Source organism: Tachypleus tridentatus, chromosome 11 (genome assembly GCF_004210375.1).
Source record: "Tachypleus tridentatus isolate NWPU-2018 chromosome 11, ASM421037v1, whole genome shotgun sequence".
Taxonomy (NCBI): Eukaryota; Metazoa; Arthropoda; class Merostomata; order Xiphosura; family Limulidae; genus Tachypleus; species Tachypleus tridentatus.
This window is the reverse complement of record NC_134835.1, coordinates 18,734,338-18,753,825: the sequence shown is the minus strand read 5'-3', so window position 1 is coordinate 18,753,825 and position 19,488 is coordinate 18,734,338. Positions and strand designations below refer to the sequence as shown.

At 37.5% G+C, this 19,488-nt stretch overlaps 1 protein-coding gene across 1 annotated transcript; it reads right to left on the bottom strand.

Moving 5' to 3' along the window:
- Window positions 1-3,245: 3,245 nt before the first annotated feature.
- LOC143231730 (cytochrome b5-like) lies at window positions 3,246-18,791 on the bottom strand. The gene is made up of 4 exons (XM_076466346.1): window positions 18,657-18,791; window positions 10,187-10,404; window positions 9,782-9,910; window positions 3,246-9,111 (listed from the first exon to the last, which is right to left on the bottom strand). Exons 2-4 carry the CDS (start codon window positions 10,388-10,390, stop codon window positions 9,082-9,084), a joined length of 363 nt encoding a protein of 120 aa, XP_076322461.1. The 5' UTR covers window positions 10,391-10,404; window positions 18,657-18,791; the 3' UTR covers window positions 3,246-9,081.
- Window positions 18,792-19,488: the final 697 nt, after the last annotated feature.

Here is a 19,488-nt window from a genome sequence, read left to right as displayed (position 1 = left end):
TTTGCACGAAATTCAAAACAAACGAACTGTTCGCTTGTTATATTTTTTCTAGTTTCTCAGCTGGAAATTAGCAACAGTTAGCACAAATAACTCTTTGTAAATTTGCGTAGATATTTGAAACAAACAAAATTTATTAAACAAGAGGTTCTCCATCTTTTTACTTACAAAAATAACTAAAGACTGTTTAAGCAGTATGGAAAATACATAAAAACATTTTTTTCATTTTCTATAGATGAGATTTGATTTGTTTGGAATTATGCGCAAGACTACATGAGGGTTATGAGCTAGATGCCCTTAATTTAGCAATGAAAGACTAGAAGAGGGAAGGTTGCTAGATATCACCACTCACCGTTAAGTCTCGGGCTACTATTTTATCAACGAATCGTGTGATTGTCCGTCCACATATAATACCCTGTGGTTGAAAGGTCGAAGTTGTTTAATGGAACTGGGATTCAAACCTAGGACCCATAGATTGCGAGTCTATAGCAGTTTTTAAATCGCTTTAGTACAAGAAAAGGTCAGATCATATAATACTCCAATTATTCTCTTTAGAAAGATATTGAAACTTTTGTAGAATTTTACCGAAGTTTTACAAATAAAAGAAACATAATATATTCAGCCGTATTAAAAATCATGTTCTCTCTCTCAGTCTTGAAACACAAAACACCAAATATTTCTCGGTGGCTCCACAACAGGCTTTATGACTTATGAATATGACTTCAGTTTTGGGATATAAAACATCCAAATATAAAACAAAGATACAAGTGTTTTCTTCAATAATTATCGGAAAAGGTTATTCAGTTTCTCCACTTTTACGAGTCACAGTGCTCGCGAGATTTAAAATTTCCCTTCGGAACCAACTATTACTAATTTACACGAATAGATGGCACTACCGTATGAATGTCTTATATTACAATCAGTCGACGAACCGCTGTTAAGACGGAGCCATGCACGATAACAACCTTATTGCACTGATAAGGTATCACTTAAAACGTAACTAATTATTCCTATTAAAATTCTTATGTTGTTATGAGTATTTCTCAGCAATTTGTCAAACTGATATTTAAGATGCATACAAGCCAATCGTAATATCCATGGGTCAAGCCAATATTTGGAATACATACAAGCCAATCGTAGCAACCATGTTAAGGTAAGACTAGAAACAATAAGAAGTTATTGCTGCTAACAAAGAAACAGACAGTTTGCTAATCCTGAAATTTATTGGTGAGTTTCAGATTTGGTAGTATTTAGTGTTCTTGACTTTATACAACTATATAGATTGTTTGAACGTACGAGAGCTGTTCAAAAAATACGCGGACTGTTTGAATTGCGCGGCTCCAGTTGGTTCCAGTGGAATCCGCTTGGTGGCTAGGTTCGTACAGATCAGCTGATTACGACGCCATTTCCCGATTGCAGATATATTTATTTGGTATTAGCTACGCGGTTTTAAGTGAAGTGCGATTTTTTCGTTTGGCGGATTTCAGAATGAATGACCTGAAGGAGCAACGACTTGCTATGAAATTTTGTGTTAAACTTGGAAAATCTGCGACTGAAACTATTGCTATGCTTAACACGGCTTACGGTGATGTTGCTATGAAGCGTACGGCATGTTTCAAGTGGCATGAACGTTTTAAGGATGGTCGACAATCCATTGAAGATGATGAGCGTCCTGGACGTCCTTCCACGTCAACTGACGACCCACACGTCGACAAAATCAACACCCTGGTGCGGGCAAATCGACGTCTGACTGTCAGGGAGTTTGCTGAAGAGTTTGGGATATCAGTTGGATCTTGTTACGAGATTTTGACCGAAAAATTGAAGATGCACCGCGTTGCTGCGAAATTTGTGCCTCAGAATTTCTGCGTTTTTGGCCAAACACTCGATCACTGTTCTTTCCCACCCCCCCTACTCACCTGACCTTGCTCGTTGCAATGTTTTCTTGTTCCCCAAACTCAAAAGACCCTTGAAAGGAAGAAGCTTTGAGACGATTCCCGAGATTAAGGCAAATGCGAAGAAGGAGCTGGAGGACATTACAAAAGAAGTTTACCAGGACTGTTTCAACAAGTGGAAACACCGTTGGGATAAGTGTGTGCGTTGGGGAGGAGAGTACTTTGAAGGGGTCCCAGACCTGTAACTTCTAAATAAAGTACATTTTGTTTTATGACGTCAGTCCGCGTATTTTTTGAACAGCCCTCATATACAAGTATAGGTTGGCTTATAGATTTTTCTTTGTATTGTACTTTTTCACATACGTGTGTATATATATATATATATACTTCACATGCAAATTAAATATTATGTAACGTAAGGGATTTACTATTAAATATTTATTGTGAATGTTAAAAACAACCCTCTATTTCAGGATGGATTTTATAGTATATATTCAAAACGCTTTAAGTGAAGGAAACATAAAATACACAGCGTTATGAAGGGTATCGAGTGGTAAATCATTATGAAATAGTGTGTTACCAAGTTACTGTTCCTTTTTAGCCGTGTTCATAGATGTGATTTAAAAACGGACGGGCATAGCTAGTAATTAAGGCACTTGACTCGTAATCCAAGGTCGCGGGTTCGAATCTCCGTCCCACCAAACATGCTCGCCCTTTCAGCCGTGGGAACGTTTTAATGTAACGATCAATCCCACTATTCGTTGGTAAAAGAGTAGCCCAAGAGTTGGCGGTGGGTGGTGATGACTAGCTGCCTTCTTTCTAGCCTTACACTGCTAAATTAGGGAGGGCCAGCGCAGATAGCCCTTGTGTAGCTTTGTGCGAAATTCAAAAACAAACATTTACAAAACACTAGTTCTGGTGCTATAAAATTACATTTTTCTTATATATTGTATATAATTACTTGGGTACTTACGTATTATCGGGCGGCCATGAATGTCTCTTGAACGTATGATTATATTAAATGTATACAGTTTATTTAGATTAACTTATGTGGATACAGTCACTACAGTCAATTCTATTATTAAGTACTTTTGGCCTCCAGAAACAATTGTTGCTTCTGTGTAGTGTGTACGAGTCTAATGCTTTATGTTTTTTATTTTTATTGTTTTTGTTGTTGTGGAAAAAGAACAAAAACATAAATTAATCTAAATAAACCGTATACATTTAATATTGTATTAATGTTTTGAATTTCTCATATATTCAAGTGATGTGTAATAACCCCCCCTTCCCCCCCCCCCGATAATACGTAAGTACCATTGCGTGTGTAAAAATTTCAATTTTGTCTACACAGCGAGATCACCGATATTTAAGATATAGGTTTTATTTTACATATTACAGAAAACTGGTAACTCCTACGACTGAGATCTAACTGAAAATATCTAATTCTTCACAGAATCAGGTCAGTTAAACTGCCTGAGACAAGTTAAGGTTATGTTATCTACCTGGTTAGTAGTGAACCGATGGAAACCAGCACTCATATTACCTGCTCAAAAAACTTAAAGGAACAAGTAGGTTTTATTATATAATTTATCTCAGTGTTCCAAGTGTGATAATATTTTTATATTTTTAGGTAATTTGTCTCATTTCAGTCCCACATTTTTCAATGTGTGATGAACGGTAAAACTTGGAGAAATAAAAATTTTACAAATGACCAATATCACCAAACTGATATCACATATGAAACAATATTTTAAACAGTTTACATGCGTTTATTGAAGAAACGTTTGAAACATTCAACATCTAGTGTGACCTCCACAGGCTGTGACACACTCCTGATACCGACTTGGCACACTTCGAATCAGTCTATCGATGTTATCTGGGGGTATGGCAGTCCACTCATCTACCAGGGCTTGTCGGAGTTCCTGTACATTCTGAGGAGGGTGATGGAGTTCACTAACACGCCTCGACAACATATCCCAACAATGTTCAATTGGATTTAAATCTGGAAATCTGGCGGGCCACTCAAAAATATGTATTCCTTCCTCGTCAAGGAAGTCCATGCTCAGGCTGTTGGCGATGGGTTCATTTTCATGCAGGTTAACGCGCGAGCCCACGTCGCCAGACTGTGCATGGACTTCCTTGACGAGGATGGAATACATATTTTTGAGTGGCCAATGTTACAGGCGAGAAAGCGCTCTCCTCGGCGTCTACACACTCTCGCACGTCCATCCTCACGAGACACAGTGAATCTGTTCACAGTACGGTGGCCCATTGACGAAGTTCCCAGTCCAGGTGCTGACGAGCAAACTCCAACCTGGCTGCACGGTGTCGCGCTGTCAGAATAATGCCTCTTGCAGGCCGTCTCGCCCTAAGACGTCCTTCGTGCAGACGATTACTAACTGTTTCAGTCGACACACGAGTTTCAGTGGAATGCTGAAGGTCGTTTTGCAGTGACCGAGCCGTAGCTAACCTGTCCGAGCTAACGTTCGGACTACTCTGACCACCTCGTTCTCTGTCAGATGGCGCCTGACTGCTTGGGTACACAAGATGAAGGTACACATTGACAAAACGAGCCGCAACAGATCCATGTTGGTGTTTGTTTTGAGAATTAATGAAGAATACATAGTTTCACGTAACAACCTTATATAGGGTACCTTGAGTTGTATTCCCCTTGAGTGAGGGGAGTTTCGTTTGAGCTGTTTCAAACTTCACTCGCAAACTTAAAAAATTACACTTGTAGACGAATGGATATGATTTTCATACATAAATTTAGTTATGACAAAAATAAACTGAAAAATGTACTTGTTCCTTTAATGTTTTTGAGAAGTTTACATAAACGATTAATTTCTAAGATATAAAACTGCTTTTCCTGATAACTAATAAAACTTCGCAAATAACAAATAATTACAGCTACATAAAACATGGTGAAAATGTCTAGACTTATTTGCAACTATGACGTGCAAAAGCAGGAATATTCATTCATAAAGACTTCATTACTTATTTTATTAAACCACTTTCTAGTTTTCTGTGAAGATATCAATGTTTGGAAGATAGCTTCAACATGTTTGAAGTGGAGATAAATAATATAAAACTATTAACAGTTGTAAAATATTTACGTATAAATAGTTTGTATGCATGTGTAAAATAAAATAGAAGTTTACATCTTTAGTTCAATTACGTGTGAGCTTTTCTGACTAATGCATCAATACCACTCATTATTCTGCTTATGGGTTTATAAGGAACTTTGGTTTGTTTTGAAATTAACCGAGGAGAATCGAACTTGTAGTTTTAGCGTTGTAAATTTGTAGGCTTACCGCTGTACCATCGAGGTACTGTATTTTACGTAACTGGAGTTACTATCACATATTTTACTTCAGTACCGAACACCCGCATCGCTGTTCCTTCAACTCGTGGTCTTACAAACCTTCCAGACAACATAGACAATCAACGGACAACTTCCAACGGTCAACCACCGAAATACCGCTAAGTCTAGAACCAGCCAGGAAAAACACGAAAGCAGATTCATGCAGCTCAACTCCAACAACTTCCACTGCTAGCAACATCTTAAGACTCAACAGTTTAAAGAAGACAAGCGATAACTCCTGCCATACCTCAGTCCTAACTTCACGGAATACAACCACCAGCCAGACACAGACCATTCATATTACAACGATTGACGCGTCAGTTCAAACAAAAAAACCAGTCCACAAGCACTCAGAAGACACAAACTAAAATTTCAAGAAGAAACAAATCATCCCAGACCGATGAAGAACAATTCGCCAAAGAAGAACAGCCAGTCAACTCACCACCTCTCTCGAGTTTTTAACCCCCATCACTTCTGGGTATCAAAAGTTCAACCTGAAGTTCCTCCCTACTTTACGAGAGACCACAGCAAGTAGTTCTCCAAGACACCATCTAATCACCTACTTCCAAATTATTGCCTTAATCCACATGTGTTCTATTCCAGTTTGTATTAATAACCTTGATTTTCTTTCCAGCTACTTCCGGGCACGTCTGGGTGGATTATTCGGCCGAGAAAGTGGTTTTTCTCGGGGTACTTCCGCACCCTCCCAACCAAATCTCACGCATTGGATCTTTAGATCCCGGCCGAGGCTCTGAATCGTGCTGTTTGAGTTAATGTTTGTCTCGTCTACCGTTCAGCTTTTTTTTTAGCAAAGGGCCTGCCCTACTTCCTTTATGTCGCCTTTGTCTCGCTCAGCGTTCTCACCAGACATAATGCTCTACGTCACTTCATCATCTTAACCAAGTCAAATCAAATTACAGGAAAACCCCCACGTACAGATAAATAATCTTACACGGGGGTGAGGGACGAAGACAAACTGCAACGTTCCTGAACACCCCTGTTGAAGAGATAATTCATCAGACTTCACTCTCTCTAAACTGAACCCTTACCAAGTTCGTTTCATTTGTTTTGAATTTTACGCAAAGCTATACGAAGACTATCTGCGGGAAGGCAGCTAGTCATCACCACCTACCGTCAACTCTCGGGCTACTCTTTTACCAACGAATAGTGGGATTGACTGTAACGTTATAACGCCCCCCCCCACTACTGGAAGGGCGAGCATGTTTAGTGTCACTGGGATTCGAACTCGCGACTCTAAGGTTAGGAGTAGAGTACCTTTACTACCTGGCCGTGCCTACTGCTATGTGCATTATGGCCAATAGCTCCACGAGCACATTTTGAAATCTTAATTTGCACGTTCCGTTATGTCTATTGTTTCTATGTAACTGTTACTATTCTTGTCACTTCTTTTGGTTTAGTTTTTCTGGAAAAGCTCTCGAGTTTAGGGTTTTTTATTTTTTTTTATTATAACTGCTACACGTTTTTCTGACTTTAGGGATAGTTGGTGTTTCAATATTAATTCGTCTAACGTTTCCGTAACTGTTATATCCTATCTTTAGCAGTTTGTCTAGGACATTAATGAATTCTAGTTCCATTACTAACTGGAGAGTTTCTTTTCCAGATATACTTTTACGTTCCATTAGCCTAATTTTCAAATGAGTATTGGCCATGACATCTTTGAATTCGGCATTTGCCAACGAATCTATCATTTCATGTGAAAAGACCAAGTAGAACTGTATCACGAGACGACTGGTATGCCAGCCATCTTGAGATACATTTTACCTCAAGCAGGTTTCTCGTCATCACGAATTACTCCAAGTAGGGTTACTGAACGAGTTTGTTTTTGCCAAATCTTCCATAACTTTGGCTTCAATTTCTTCTATCCTCGATATCCTTTTATTTCAACTCTTCACAAAAATAATCAAATTTCTAGTGCCAGTGTTAATGTCTTTAACTATTATTATAGAGATTTACTAATTCTTCTGGCAGAAGTTACTACATAATAATAAGCGAATTGTAAAATACACTGATCACTACCACCTATCCAATAAGAACAGAGTGATATGAACACATCAAACTACACTAGAGGGTTGTAGAGTCTGATGAAATAATTTGTGGTGATAGTATTAATGACATATGGAAAACTAGGCCAGGTATAACCTTTTGGGTAGCGAGCAATAGATAAAGTTTTTTGTTAGTTTTTCCTTTAATTTCACGAAAGGTACACGAGGGCTATCTGCTAGCCGTCCCTAATTTTGCAGTGTAAGAGTAGAGAGAAGACAGCTAGTCATCGTCACCAACCGCCAACTCTTGGGCTACTCTTTTACTAACGAATATTGGGAATGAACGTCACATTATAAAGCCCCCACGACTGAAAGGGCGAGCTTGTTTTGGTGCGACTGGGATAAGCAAGTTAAGTATGAGGGCTCTAATGAAAGTCTCGTTTCAGCAAAATCGCCCTCTGGGATCATGATTGCGTTATAAAAGTGACCGTTAAATCTCATAATTTGGTTAGGGTAGCCTTAATGTTGATGGTGGTTGCTGCCTTCTACTGGTCTATTAGTTCAAGAATCAGTGGATACATTGGAGCTTCGAGTGTTGAATTCTTAAATTTTAAAAATAAAAGTAATAGACATACAATTTAGATTTATAAAAGAGCCAACCGTATTAGGATGTGATTTATAGAAATAAGTCAATATCAAATTTTAACTTGTGTAAGTATGTAATCTAAAAAAAAAAGATGCAACTTATGTACAAAATTGTAAACATGTAAAATGTAATATTAAAAAAGTGAAATTAAACACTACGTATCTTAGAAAAAGTTGGCCCTCCATATTTAATTTGTGTTTCTACTCGTTCCTGTTTCAATGAAAAACAATAGGGGGAGTGTGGTCTCAATTTCTCTCAGTTGCGAAAAAAACCCCCCACCAAAACCAACAAAGTTCATATAGAAAACAGAAAACAATTATGTGGGGTGTAGACGTTGGTTATATTACTTTAGATTTCGTAACATTTATTCAGACTTATAACGCTAAAATCGTATTTCGATATCCTTGTTGAGTACATCACAAACAGCCCATTATGTAGCTTTATGGTTAACCATAAACAAACAAATAGTCTTTAATCTTTATCTGATAAAATTTCACGGGACGACAGCTTGCAATGAGTTAAGGTTCTACCACTTTTATTAAGCCGTTCTTGAATATAGATAACAAAAATTACTTGTATATGCTACGTTTTTATTTTATAAACATTTACGTAATATGAAAACTAAATGTCTTACCACATGGAAGGGCTGTCCTTTATGACCGTCTAAAGAGTATGATTGTTTTGTTTTTCTTATTGCAAAACCACATTGGGCTAACTGTTGAGCTCACCGAGGGGAATCACACTCCGTTGCAAATCTGTTGACTGTACTAACAGGGAAGTATCTAAAATGTAACCAAAATAATATCTCTAGTTGACCAGCCGATCACGTGAACTGATGTTAGGCTTAACATAAAGGAAAGGTACTTAATACTATCATTAGTAAAAACTGACGTATGGTAAGAACGATTGTGTTTGCTATATGCTTTTGAATGTCATAGGTGATTACAAACAAAAATGTATTTTTTTTTTACAATGGGATATACGATGAAACAATACATAATTTGTATTGACAATGACAGAATGAACAAGTTCTAATGAACATGGTACCAATCGAGATGATTAATCTCATAATAAAATTAGCACTGTTCGATCAGTTTGTTGTCACGTCGTCTTCCTTTCTTGTCAACAGATGACAGCATAAAATAGCTAGGACGTAACACTCTTGGTTTGAAGGGGAGTTTATACGTAGTATAAGTTTAGCCTTTCATGCTGAAAAACAAAACGTTACACGTATTGTTATTATTTGAAACAAACAAAAAACTCTTATGTCACAGCTTAAAACATATTCTTGCATAGAAATGACACATTCCAAAGCTAAATAAAACAGAACAAATAGAAATAGAGAAACAGTAGCATAAGCGAGCTATATATTAGCTATGTGCATATACATTTTAATATTAACTAAAACATAAGAAAACAGGACAGGACGTAATTTTAGATTTTATTAAAGTGGAGCGTTTTCAACACACACAGCACTCAATACAATGCTTAGTTTGTATTTTTTAAAAAAGTGATACAACTTTTTCATGTCATAAAATAGAAACTTTATCGTTCAAAACGTTAAAACTCATTTTCCTTGCAGGATAACGTGCGTTCTATATCTGATAAAACAAAACATTTATGTGAAAGAGTTCATTAAAATTATCAGAAAATAAATATGTGCACATGACCTGCCATCTGTTGTCCATAATTGTAACAATATTAATCTTCCCATTTCAGTTTCTCTTAGAATAATAATCATATCTTTCACTTTGCTGAAAATCATAAAAGGTAATTTTATCACAAAACTTCGGACTTTACCCTGAAGTACTTAAAACGTTAAGTTTGTCATGTAGCAGAATTACAAAAGTTTGAGACAAAACTGAGAATTTGGTATTACCTCGATTAGCAAACCAATACAATATTTTTCCATCTCTTGGACAGTGTCCAAACTGTGCCCTGTCCCGATAAATGCCACGGTTGCGTCTCGACCTGCATATTCTAAAATTATCTCTTCTCCACCAGGGTGCTACGGGGAAAAATATGAAGTATTCTAGTAAAATAAAGTGTAAAGCCTGTTTAGAACATGCACGAAAGGCATTTATACAAAGATAGTTCTCAAAAGTAAACCTAAATTGTGGCACCACAATAATAAAAAGCAGATGCAATATTTATTTATACAAAACAAATAATATTAATAAAGTAAAACTCATGTAGTAACATAACAATTGATTCTCTAGCGTTATATATTAAAAGAGTGAACACTAAAATGCACAGATTAAACAGTGGGAATTTATTTCCTTACCTGCCTCATAAAGTCAGTTACGTCATAGACCTTATCACAGATAATTAACCAGCAGTCATTCAATGAACAGTGCTGAGAAACATCTGCAAGGTGAAACACTGTAACCTGGGAGGGGGCGCTAGGAACATCCTCAAACAGGGAAGTTCCCTTGGCCCGTCTGACTGTCTGCACAACCATTTGGACAGTATTTTTCAGTGTGTTCATTTCAAACAAGTTTTCTGAAATAAGAAAGAAAGCTCTTAGATCGATTTACTTGTTTATTTATTTGTTTGTTTGAGTTTTTTTCTGGTTAGGGCACTCGACTCATATTCTGAGGGCCGTGGGTTCGAATCCCCTCGCACCAAACATGCTCGCCCTGTCAGCGATAGTAGCGTTATAATGTGACGGTCAATCCAACTATTCGTTGGTAAAAGAGTAGCTCAAGGGTTGGCGACGATGACTAGCTGCCTTCCTTCTAGTCTTACACTACTAAATTAGAGACGGCTAGTGTAGATAGCCCTCGGAACTCAAAAATGTAAACAGTCTGTCGTCCTTTTCATGAAGAGTTCCGTATGTCGGGGATTAAATCACTATTTTAACAGAATAGGGATAATCTTCTGGAACAAATTCGTTCCATTAATTTCCCAATAGAACTGAATAAACTTACGGGCCTAAAGTTGTCCGGGTTAGAGTTTCCCGTGTTTGTTTTGGGAAAAAAGAAATATAAATAATACGCTTGCTTTTGTCTGTCCGGAACGTTTCTTGCAAATGTCTTCATCAAACACTACAAGTCCCATATTGTTAGGAAAGTGTCTGTCTGAGAAGTCGGAATTGCGTAGTAGCTTTTCTATTCAGAGTCACCTTATCTGTTTCATAGAAAGCTAAATATTTTAATACAATACGCTTGTTAAACGGTGATACAATGTCGTTGTCATCACGTGACGACTGGCGTCGACTTCATTTTTGGTTTCGTTTATTTGAAAAGTATTTCACACATACGCATTCCACGTGTAATCTCGTGAAGAAAAATAAATAAATAAAAGAGAACATTAGATTAAATACTATCACTGTGGGTTTTCTTAACGTACTTAGGGCTAAAATAAGCATGCGTAGTTCGTTCAAAACCATTTGAGAACACGCATTAGGATGTTTTTGCATATTCAGATTAGAAATATCAGAATGTAAACTTTCATCGAGAAATTCTTGGAAAATTTCCAGATGCTAATGAAAACCAGATGCCGCTTTAATTTAATGCAGCATACCTGTATGCTGGCAGTCTTTAAATACTCTTCAAAACAAGAAACGCAAAAGGGATATTTTTGTTATTTTAAAGAGAAATATATGTAATAACGTTACAAGCTATGTTACAAGTATGTGATGTTACACGTGTTAAGGCACTGATTGTTAGACCAAAATGTCAATAAAAGTTGTGCACTTTGAAAACGGAGGAAAACATCGGATTTTCGCCAAAACGCATGCGTGTCCAATAAATTTGTTTGAGAGATCTGCATGTTATGCAAGTGTAACATGTGCAAAACCCCTATAAAAGTGACGGGTTCTCGGTTTTATAGCTCAGTGTGAAGCCACCGACACGCAATACAGTTACGCCAAGACTGACTGAAGTACAACGCAACAACGCCATTGGTCGTTTGGAAGCAGGCGAATCTCGATCAGATGTTGCCAGAGCTGTGAATGTCCACCCAAGCACCATCACAAGGCTATGGAATCGTCAGCAACAACATGGATCAACTCGTGACCGTCAACGATCTGGCAGACCTCGTGTGACCACGCCCGCACAAAATCGCAACATCCGGTTACGTCACCTTCGGAATAGGACCACCACTGCAACGTCTATTGCCTCAACCATACCAGGGCTGCGTAGGATTTCCGATCAGACCGTACGCAACCGTCGACGAGATTCTTAGGCCCCATGTGCAACCCATCATGGTGAACGTCAACGACGTTTTTCAACATGACAACGCCCGTCCTCACATAGCCTGACTCACCCCTGTCTTCTTGAGACACCAGAACCTCTGCGTTCTTCCCTGGGCCTCCAGATCACCAGATTTAAACCCCATCGAACATCTTTGGGACGAGTTGGACCGACGTCTGCGACGGCGACAACCTCAACCGCAGACTCTACCTCAGCTTGCAGCAGCTTTGCAGGCTGGGTGGACAGCCATTCCACAGGATGTGATTCGTCATCTCATCGCTTCCATGGGCATGAGATGCCAAGCAGTTATTGATGCTCACGGGGGGAAATACTCGTTATTGACGTTGAGTGACGTTAAACTTCACCTAGTGAGCGTGAACTTCGCCTTTGCAGACTTTGGATGTTTAGCAGTGAATGTGCGAAGTTTCACACATGTCATACAGAACTACCCGGAATAAACTTGTTAACAATTTGTCTCATATTTTGCCTTTTGCGTTTCTTTTTTTGAACAGTATATTATACTCACAGTATTATGTATAATAGCTGGTAAAGTTTAGACTTGTAACCTGCAGTATAAATTGCGATTTCAAATATTTATATTTCTTTTAAAAATAAAGAAATTAAACTTAGATAATATTAAACTTTAAGTTATAAAGTACTTGGTTATAGTAATATCATTAAAATTCATTCATATTAAAGCACTTTAATTACATTATGAATATAACTCGGGAATATGCACAGAAGAGGTTTAAAAATGGTGTCGGTGCACACGTGGTTATAGTTTTGAGATAATACAACTGTTGTTTGTTTCTTTTTGAATTTCGCGCAAAGATACACGAGGACTATCTGCACTCGCCGTCCGTAATTTCGCAGTGTAACACTAGAGGGAAGGCATCACTACCAACCGCCAACTCTTGGGCTACTCTTTTACCAACGAATAGTGAGATTTGACCGTCATATTATAATGGTTCTACGGCTAAAAGGGTGAGCATGTTTGGCGTTATTGGGATTCGAACCCGCAATACACCGGTTACGAGTCGAGTGCCTTAACCACCTGGGTATACCGGGCCTAGAGTAACGTAAATATATAACTGGCAGCCTGCCTCGTGATCAGCTGGTTTAGAGAGAATGAAGAGTTACATCTGAGGACATTCGAAACACAAGAAACAGGAACTAAAAAAGAGAGTCACGTAGGACAAGTAATTATTCATTTGTAATGCTTTGCCAAATATAGAATTAGGTGGCCTATATTATATTTAAGCAAAATATCGATACTAATGAATAAATTAAATATTGACTACCTTCTGAGTCTTAAAATATGATGCTGTAAGTATAAATCAATATTGGTTGTGTGTTGGAAGTGTACAGTTCCAGCCATCAGTGACTGAGTCAGTTCTTGGTGTGCGTGCATGTTAGTAACAGAATTTTATCATTAATTACTGGTTTTTTACATGTAATTTTAATACAGCTTCACCGACCACAAATCAACACTTCCTTCTCTTCAAAGTAGTATGGAAAATATTTTATTAAAATAACATACAAGTTGTTATTTTTATGTTTTTCTCCCTTCTTTACTGATATTAAATTGAGGTTCTGCGTCACCACCGAATAATTTTGTTTGTTTTTGAATATTCGCACAAAGATACTAAAAATAAATGTTCCAATCTTTAACTATTATTTAAAAATATTCTATTATGTAAGATCAATATTGATTGGGGGCACATTGTTAATTCTAATTCTTCAAAATGTTTTCTTGGATATTCAAACAAAGTTACACAAGGACTATCTGCATTAGCTGTCACTAATTTTGAACCTACCTACGGTCAAGAGTGTTATTATGTATATAGGTTTAAATTATTTACAGTAGGTGTCTGTGACTTGTTGGTGATAAATCTGAACAATAAACAATCATAGAATCTACTTGTGTTAAAATAATAAATTCAAAGCAAGTCAACCATAGGTACAAAAATATTTACACAAAAGGATATCACAGTTGTTTCTGAAACTCTAAATAATTATACTTTCTTGTCAAAAGTCCACACAGACTGGTTTAGTTACTTAAGAATCCAACTGAGAAGACTAATTATTGTTCTTTATTTTCTTCTCATAAAATAAAAAACAAAATAAGTGATAAATCCACTTACGTTACCCTGTGAGTTAACAAAGTTGTATCGTGAACTTAATTTAGATAATTATGCTCTTTTCATCAAAGTCCAAAAGGTACAACTCTTAACGAGTTAAACAAAATTTATCATAACTATTACTTTTAAAATAACTATATTTTGATTAATTTTTAATAAGCTACACAATTAGCTATCTGTGCTCTGCCCACTATGGGTATCAGACGCCCGGTTTATAGAGTTGCAAGTCTGTTGACCACTGTATCTCTGGGTGGCTAGAACATTCATTAAATATTAAAATTTTACATAAACTAGATAATACTTATTAAGCTAAAGACATACTCAAGGGAAGGTAGCAAATCAAGAATACTCTCCGCCAACAGATACGCTAATCTTGCCTGATCAAATATTGGGATTTGACCAGTCATAGTCATAAAGCATTCATTTTTGTGGTAATAGAATTCTACTAGCAGATAGATACTTCAGTATCCTAACTAGGCCTCACCACTATGTTTGAATAAACTTCAAGATGGCATAGAGACTCTCCTTGAGTGACCATGTCTTTATCATTACAATTATTAAACATTTTTCGGGGCTAACCGCTTTTTTATTTTATACTATGACCACAGAAATTAGTCCAAAAGACATTGTTATCGGCTGATGTTTTCTTTTTTGTTTTTGACGATGAACATCAACTGATGTCGTTGTTGACTGCATTCACATTCAGTTTTTGACAACATTTAGCACGTGATGGTGTTTACAATTACATTTTATTGTTTTATTATCTCTTGGACCCTGATTATTGTTTTTAAATTTCCACTATAAAAAGTTTCAAAATACGTGTTAACGTGAAGCAAATATTACATCAATCAAGTACCTCAAGCTTGTGCTACTTGCGAACTGTTAGTCTTAGCGAGTAACCCTCACAGAAAAATTTATATTATCATTATTTTTATTATATAATTTAATCTTATTCAAATACTTTTATTTGAATAAATAAAATTTATAATAAACAAAAGAAATATAGCACTCACCCGTGAAACATTTTTTTAATTGTCCTTCTGTGTTAGTTTCAACATTTTCCTTTATACTACGATTCCACGAAATAATTTTTATTTAAGTAAATAATGCATGAAATAACACAGAATAATAACATGTCAACAGCTAAGAAAATTGGGTAACTGTAAGAATTTTCCTGTTTCTCTAATAATGTGTTTTGAGCAGTCAGAAATCCAACTTAGCTCTCCATTATGTTTTTGTTATAGAAATGTTTCTCGTCATTAAAATGGTCAATTATCCCTAACATTGTTTGTTTGTTTTGAATTTCGCGCAAAGCTACTTGAGGGCTATCTTTACTAGCCGTCCCTAATTTAGCAGTGTAAAACAAGAGGGAAGGCAGCTAGTTATCACCACCCACCTTCGTTATTCGTTGGTAAAAGAATAGTGAGATTATAACGTCCCCACGGCTGAAAGGTCGAGCATGTTTGGTGCGACAGGGATTCGAACGCCATAATACACTTCACCATGCCGGACCTTATCCTTAGCATAACGTGGCATGAATTATATTGCAATCAATCAGTTGTAATCTACGCCTTCTATTGGTTATAAATTTAGTAGGAGTGGTCACAAACGAAGCCACTTGAAACGGCGATACTATTTTTGATGACATTACCGTGATCAAACGCTCTTATAATACTCGGAGACAGACAAATTCCGTTTCAAAATGACACGAAAGCCACCTTATCGTGCTGTACTATCATTGGCAAATAGTCAAAGTTATTCAGGTTCATTATCAGTGGTGGATTTAAGGTTGTGTGTGTCCAGGGGCTAATAATTTTTGTGAGCCCTACATCCTATGCTGTTGTACATAGAATAAAAGTATAAATGGGGCCCCATTAAAATCATGGGACCTGGGGCTGAGCCTCCTCTAGCTGCAACCTAAATTCGCTACTGCTCATAATGCCAATAATAAAACCCAACACAAATCAGTTCAGTGTCAGCAAAACACAAGAAATTTTTAAGTGTAAGACTAAATATAATAATCCGCAGTCTTTATAAAAACGCATTTGTTTGAGTGACGACTTTTAAGTATCATTGTGGTCTTGATACAAAAATTCATGCTATGAAAAATAATAGTTCCATACCTGTAATATAAGACACTACTCTGGGCCTTTCTCACTCCAAATCATTCGTTGGGGGGTATTAAATTCAAAGCCAGACACAACATTTTGCAACTCACAATCAACAGTAAACATGATGATGTTGACACCATGGCAGTTGATGATTGGATGACCAACATGCTTACTATTATAGAGGGATATGCGCCTAGAGACATCTACATTATGGATGAAACTGGGGTCAGCTGTCGTGATTTAGCAGATATTGAACATTGTGCTGGGACCAAGCGATCAAAAGATAGATAAATTGTTAAGTTATGTTGCATTAGTGTTGGGAAATATGAATGCGCTGTTGTGATTGGTAAGAACACAACACCCAGGTGCTCTGAAAACTTAAACACCAAAACTGATTTATCCGTGGTTGGTATGCTTACAAGAAGGCATGGATGACCAACGCTATCTTCCAATACTGGGGGCTTCAATAACTGCATAAAAGTACAATGGCGCAACGTCATCTTGTTGTCAGACAGTAGCACATCGCAAAGTCAAGAGAATTTTAGAAATGTCAAAATTGTGTTCTTGTTTCTCAACGCAACACCAGTGTTACAACCCATTTCGTGCATTCATAACCCACTATAAAAAGCGCTTAATCCACTTTATGTTATTAAACATGAACTAAAGCATGTTCCCTACAAACTTGGCGAAACGTTTCAGTGCGCTAAACACTTGTGCCTGGATCTGTTCGGCCATGCGCGAAATCAAGACCAGCACAGATTCAAGTCGTTTCACGAAATGCTTCACCGGTTCCACATCAACTGACAATAGCGAAGACTACATCTCTTTGGTTCAGCGGATGCAACTCGCTAGAGATCACCTACTCGCTTTAATCACTGACACCGACAGATGCGTCGACTAAGACAGCGACTTTCCCGCCATTGAAGAGTTCTGTGATAACTGAGAAGAAGAACTTCTTAAAGACCTGATTAGTGACCATTCCATTGAAGATAGCGACCTTGAAATTGTTTGTTTGTTTGTTTTGAATTTCGCGCAGAGCTACTAGAGGACTATCTGCGCTAGTCGTCCCTAATTTAGCAGTGTAAGACTAGAGGGAAGGCAGCTAGTCATCACCACCCATCGCCAACTCTTGGGCTACTCTTCTACCAACAAATAGTGGGATTGACCGTCACATTATAACGCCCCACGGCTGAAAGGGCGAGCATCTTTGGTGTGACAGGGATTCGGATTACGAGTCGAACGCCTTAACACACTTGGCCATGCTGGGCTGCGACCTTGAAGAATGAGTCAACAGATGTAGAAGAATCCACAGTCCAGTAAATACCGCTAATGGTGAAATGTCTTGTAGACATTAAGAAGTTAACACTAAAAACTCTCACAACCAAAAACATGCTTGCCCTTTCAGCCGTTGGGGCGTTATAATGTGACAGTGAATCCCACTATTCGTTAGAGCAGTCCAACAGTTGACGGTGGGTGGTGATCACTAGTTGCCTTTCCTCTAGTCTTACACTGCTAAATTAGGGACGACTAGCGCAGATAGCCCTCGTGTAGTTTTGCGCGAAATTCAAACACTAACAGACTTACTTTATTAAAACATTAGACAACTCGAAATAAAAACAAAATTAGTTAAGGAAAGTATGGAATAAGCAAGAAGTGGAATATTTAAAATACTATTAGTACAACTACAGGAGTATTTAGCGCCTACAGAGGACAATTCAAATTAGTTTCTTGTACTTATTATTCTATTGCTACAGAGTTGCATCCAGCTGGTACAGCGGTATGTCTCCGGATTTACAACGCTAAAATTAGGGGTTCGATTCACAAACACGCACGCTGCGGAGTCAAAACAAGTGTGTTGTACATAAAGTGAGATCTAGTTTTATTTCTATAATTCTTTGAAGCTAAACTTTACGCACACTTCATTTTCTAAATATTACATTTTGAAAAATGAGAAAGTTATTAAATGCAGGCTTAAACCTAAAGGAAAATATCAATGTTGAAGAAAGAAGTATGAACATTCTTTGTAGTTTTTTTAAAATCAAAGTTCAGTCACGCACTTTTGTTAATCATGAACACTAGTCGATAATGGGCGCAGTTTTACTGTTTCAGTAATAATCTGTCTACTGAAGTAGAGTGTAAATAAACATTATAAATAAACAGAAATTATTCTTACTGACAACATTCACCAAAATTAAGTTTGGTGATATAACTTTCAAAATGAGTTTTAAACTAACATTCTATCGACAGTCGTAAATGTAAAACTTACAGAAGACAGCTGTTAAAATGTCAATTCTTGATGTACTTACCTGTAGCTTTATAAGTTGTTGGAGTATATGAAATGATCGTTCAACACTAGGGCTTCAAGACTAAGGATTACCTTGCCTTCCGTTGAACCACATAGGTTAGGCTTAAATAGTAAATACGTGTGAAACTGATGCAAGAGACACACGCGATGGAATAAGCTGCGCAGATTCCAGTGCGCAGTTTTTGTGTGTACCCGTCTTAGGTAAGGGGCCTGGCATGGCCTAGCGCGTTAAGGCGTGCGCTTCGTAATCTGAGGGTCGCGGGTTCGCGCCCGAGTCGCGCCAAACATGCTCGCCCTCCCAGCCGTGGGGGCGTTATAATGTGACAGTCAATCCCACTATTCGTTGGTAAAAGAGTAGCCCAAGAGTTGGCGGTGGGTGGTGATGACTAGCTGCCTTCCCTCTAGTTTTACACTGCTAAATTAGGGACGGCTAGCACAGATAGCCCTCGAGTAGCTTTGTGCGAAATTCAAAATACAAATACAAATTTACATAAGATCTCAATGAAACAACATATGAATCAAGATTTACATTTAATTATATTAAAGTTATACAAAAATGAACAAAAATGTTTAAAAGTGAGTAGTTTTTTGACATTTTCGACTGTAATGTAAATTACTTTCACGTATCAGCCACAAATATAGTCTCCCATATGTTTTCGTTATACGCTCCTTGGTTGCGACGTTCAACGTCCAGTATATCTTGGTGGAAGCTCTCGCCTTGCTCGTCAAGGATATGGACTTTCAGGGACATCCTGCAGCATATTTTCCGTAACTCTTCACCAGAGCCTCAAGCAGTTCTACATGATTTTCAGCCTTGTGATTGCCTAAGAAGC

Excerpts from the sequence above, each read along its gene's own strand:
- LOC143231730 (XM_076466346.1), bottom strand. The coding sequence starts at position 10,390 with ATGAACACACTGAAAAATACTGTCCAAATGGTTGTGCAGACAGTCAGA. Across the intron at positions 9,911-10,186 it reads TAACTGACTTTATGAGGCAG|CACCCTGGTGGAGAAGAGAT; the intron begins GTAAGGAAATAA and ends TTTTCCCCGTAG. Across the intron at positions 9,112-9,781 it reads GTATTGGTTTGCTAATCGAG|CATGAAAGGCTAAACTTATA; the intron begins GTAATACCAAAT and ends TTTGTTTTTCAG.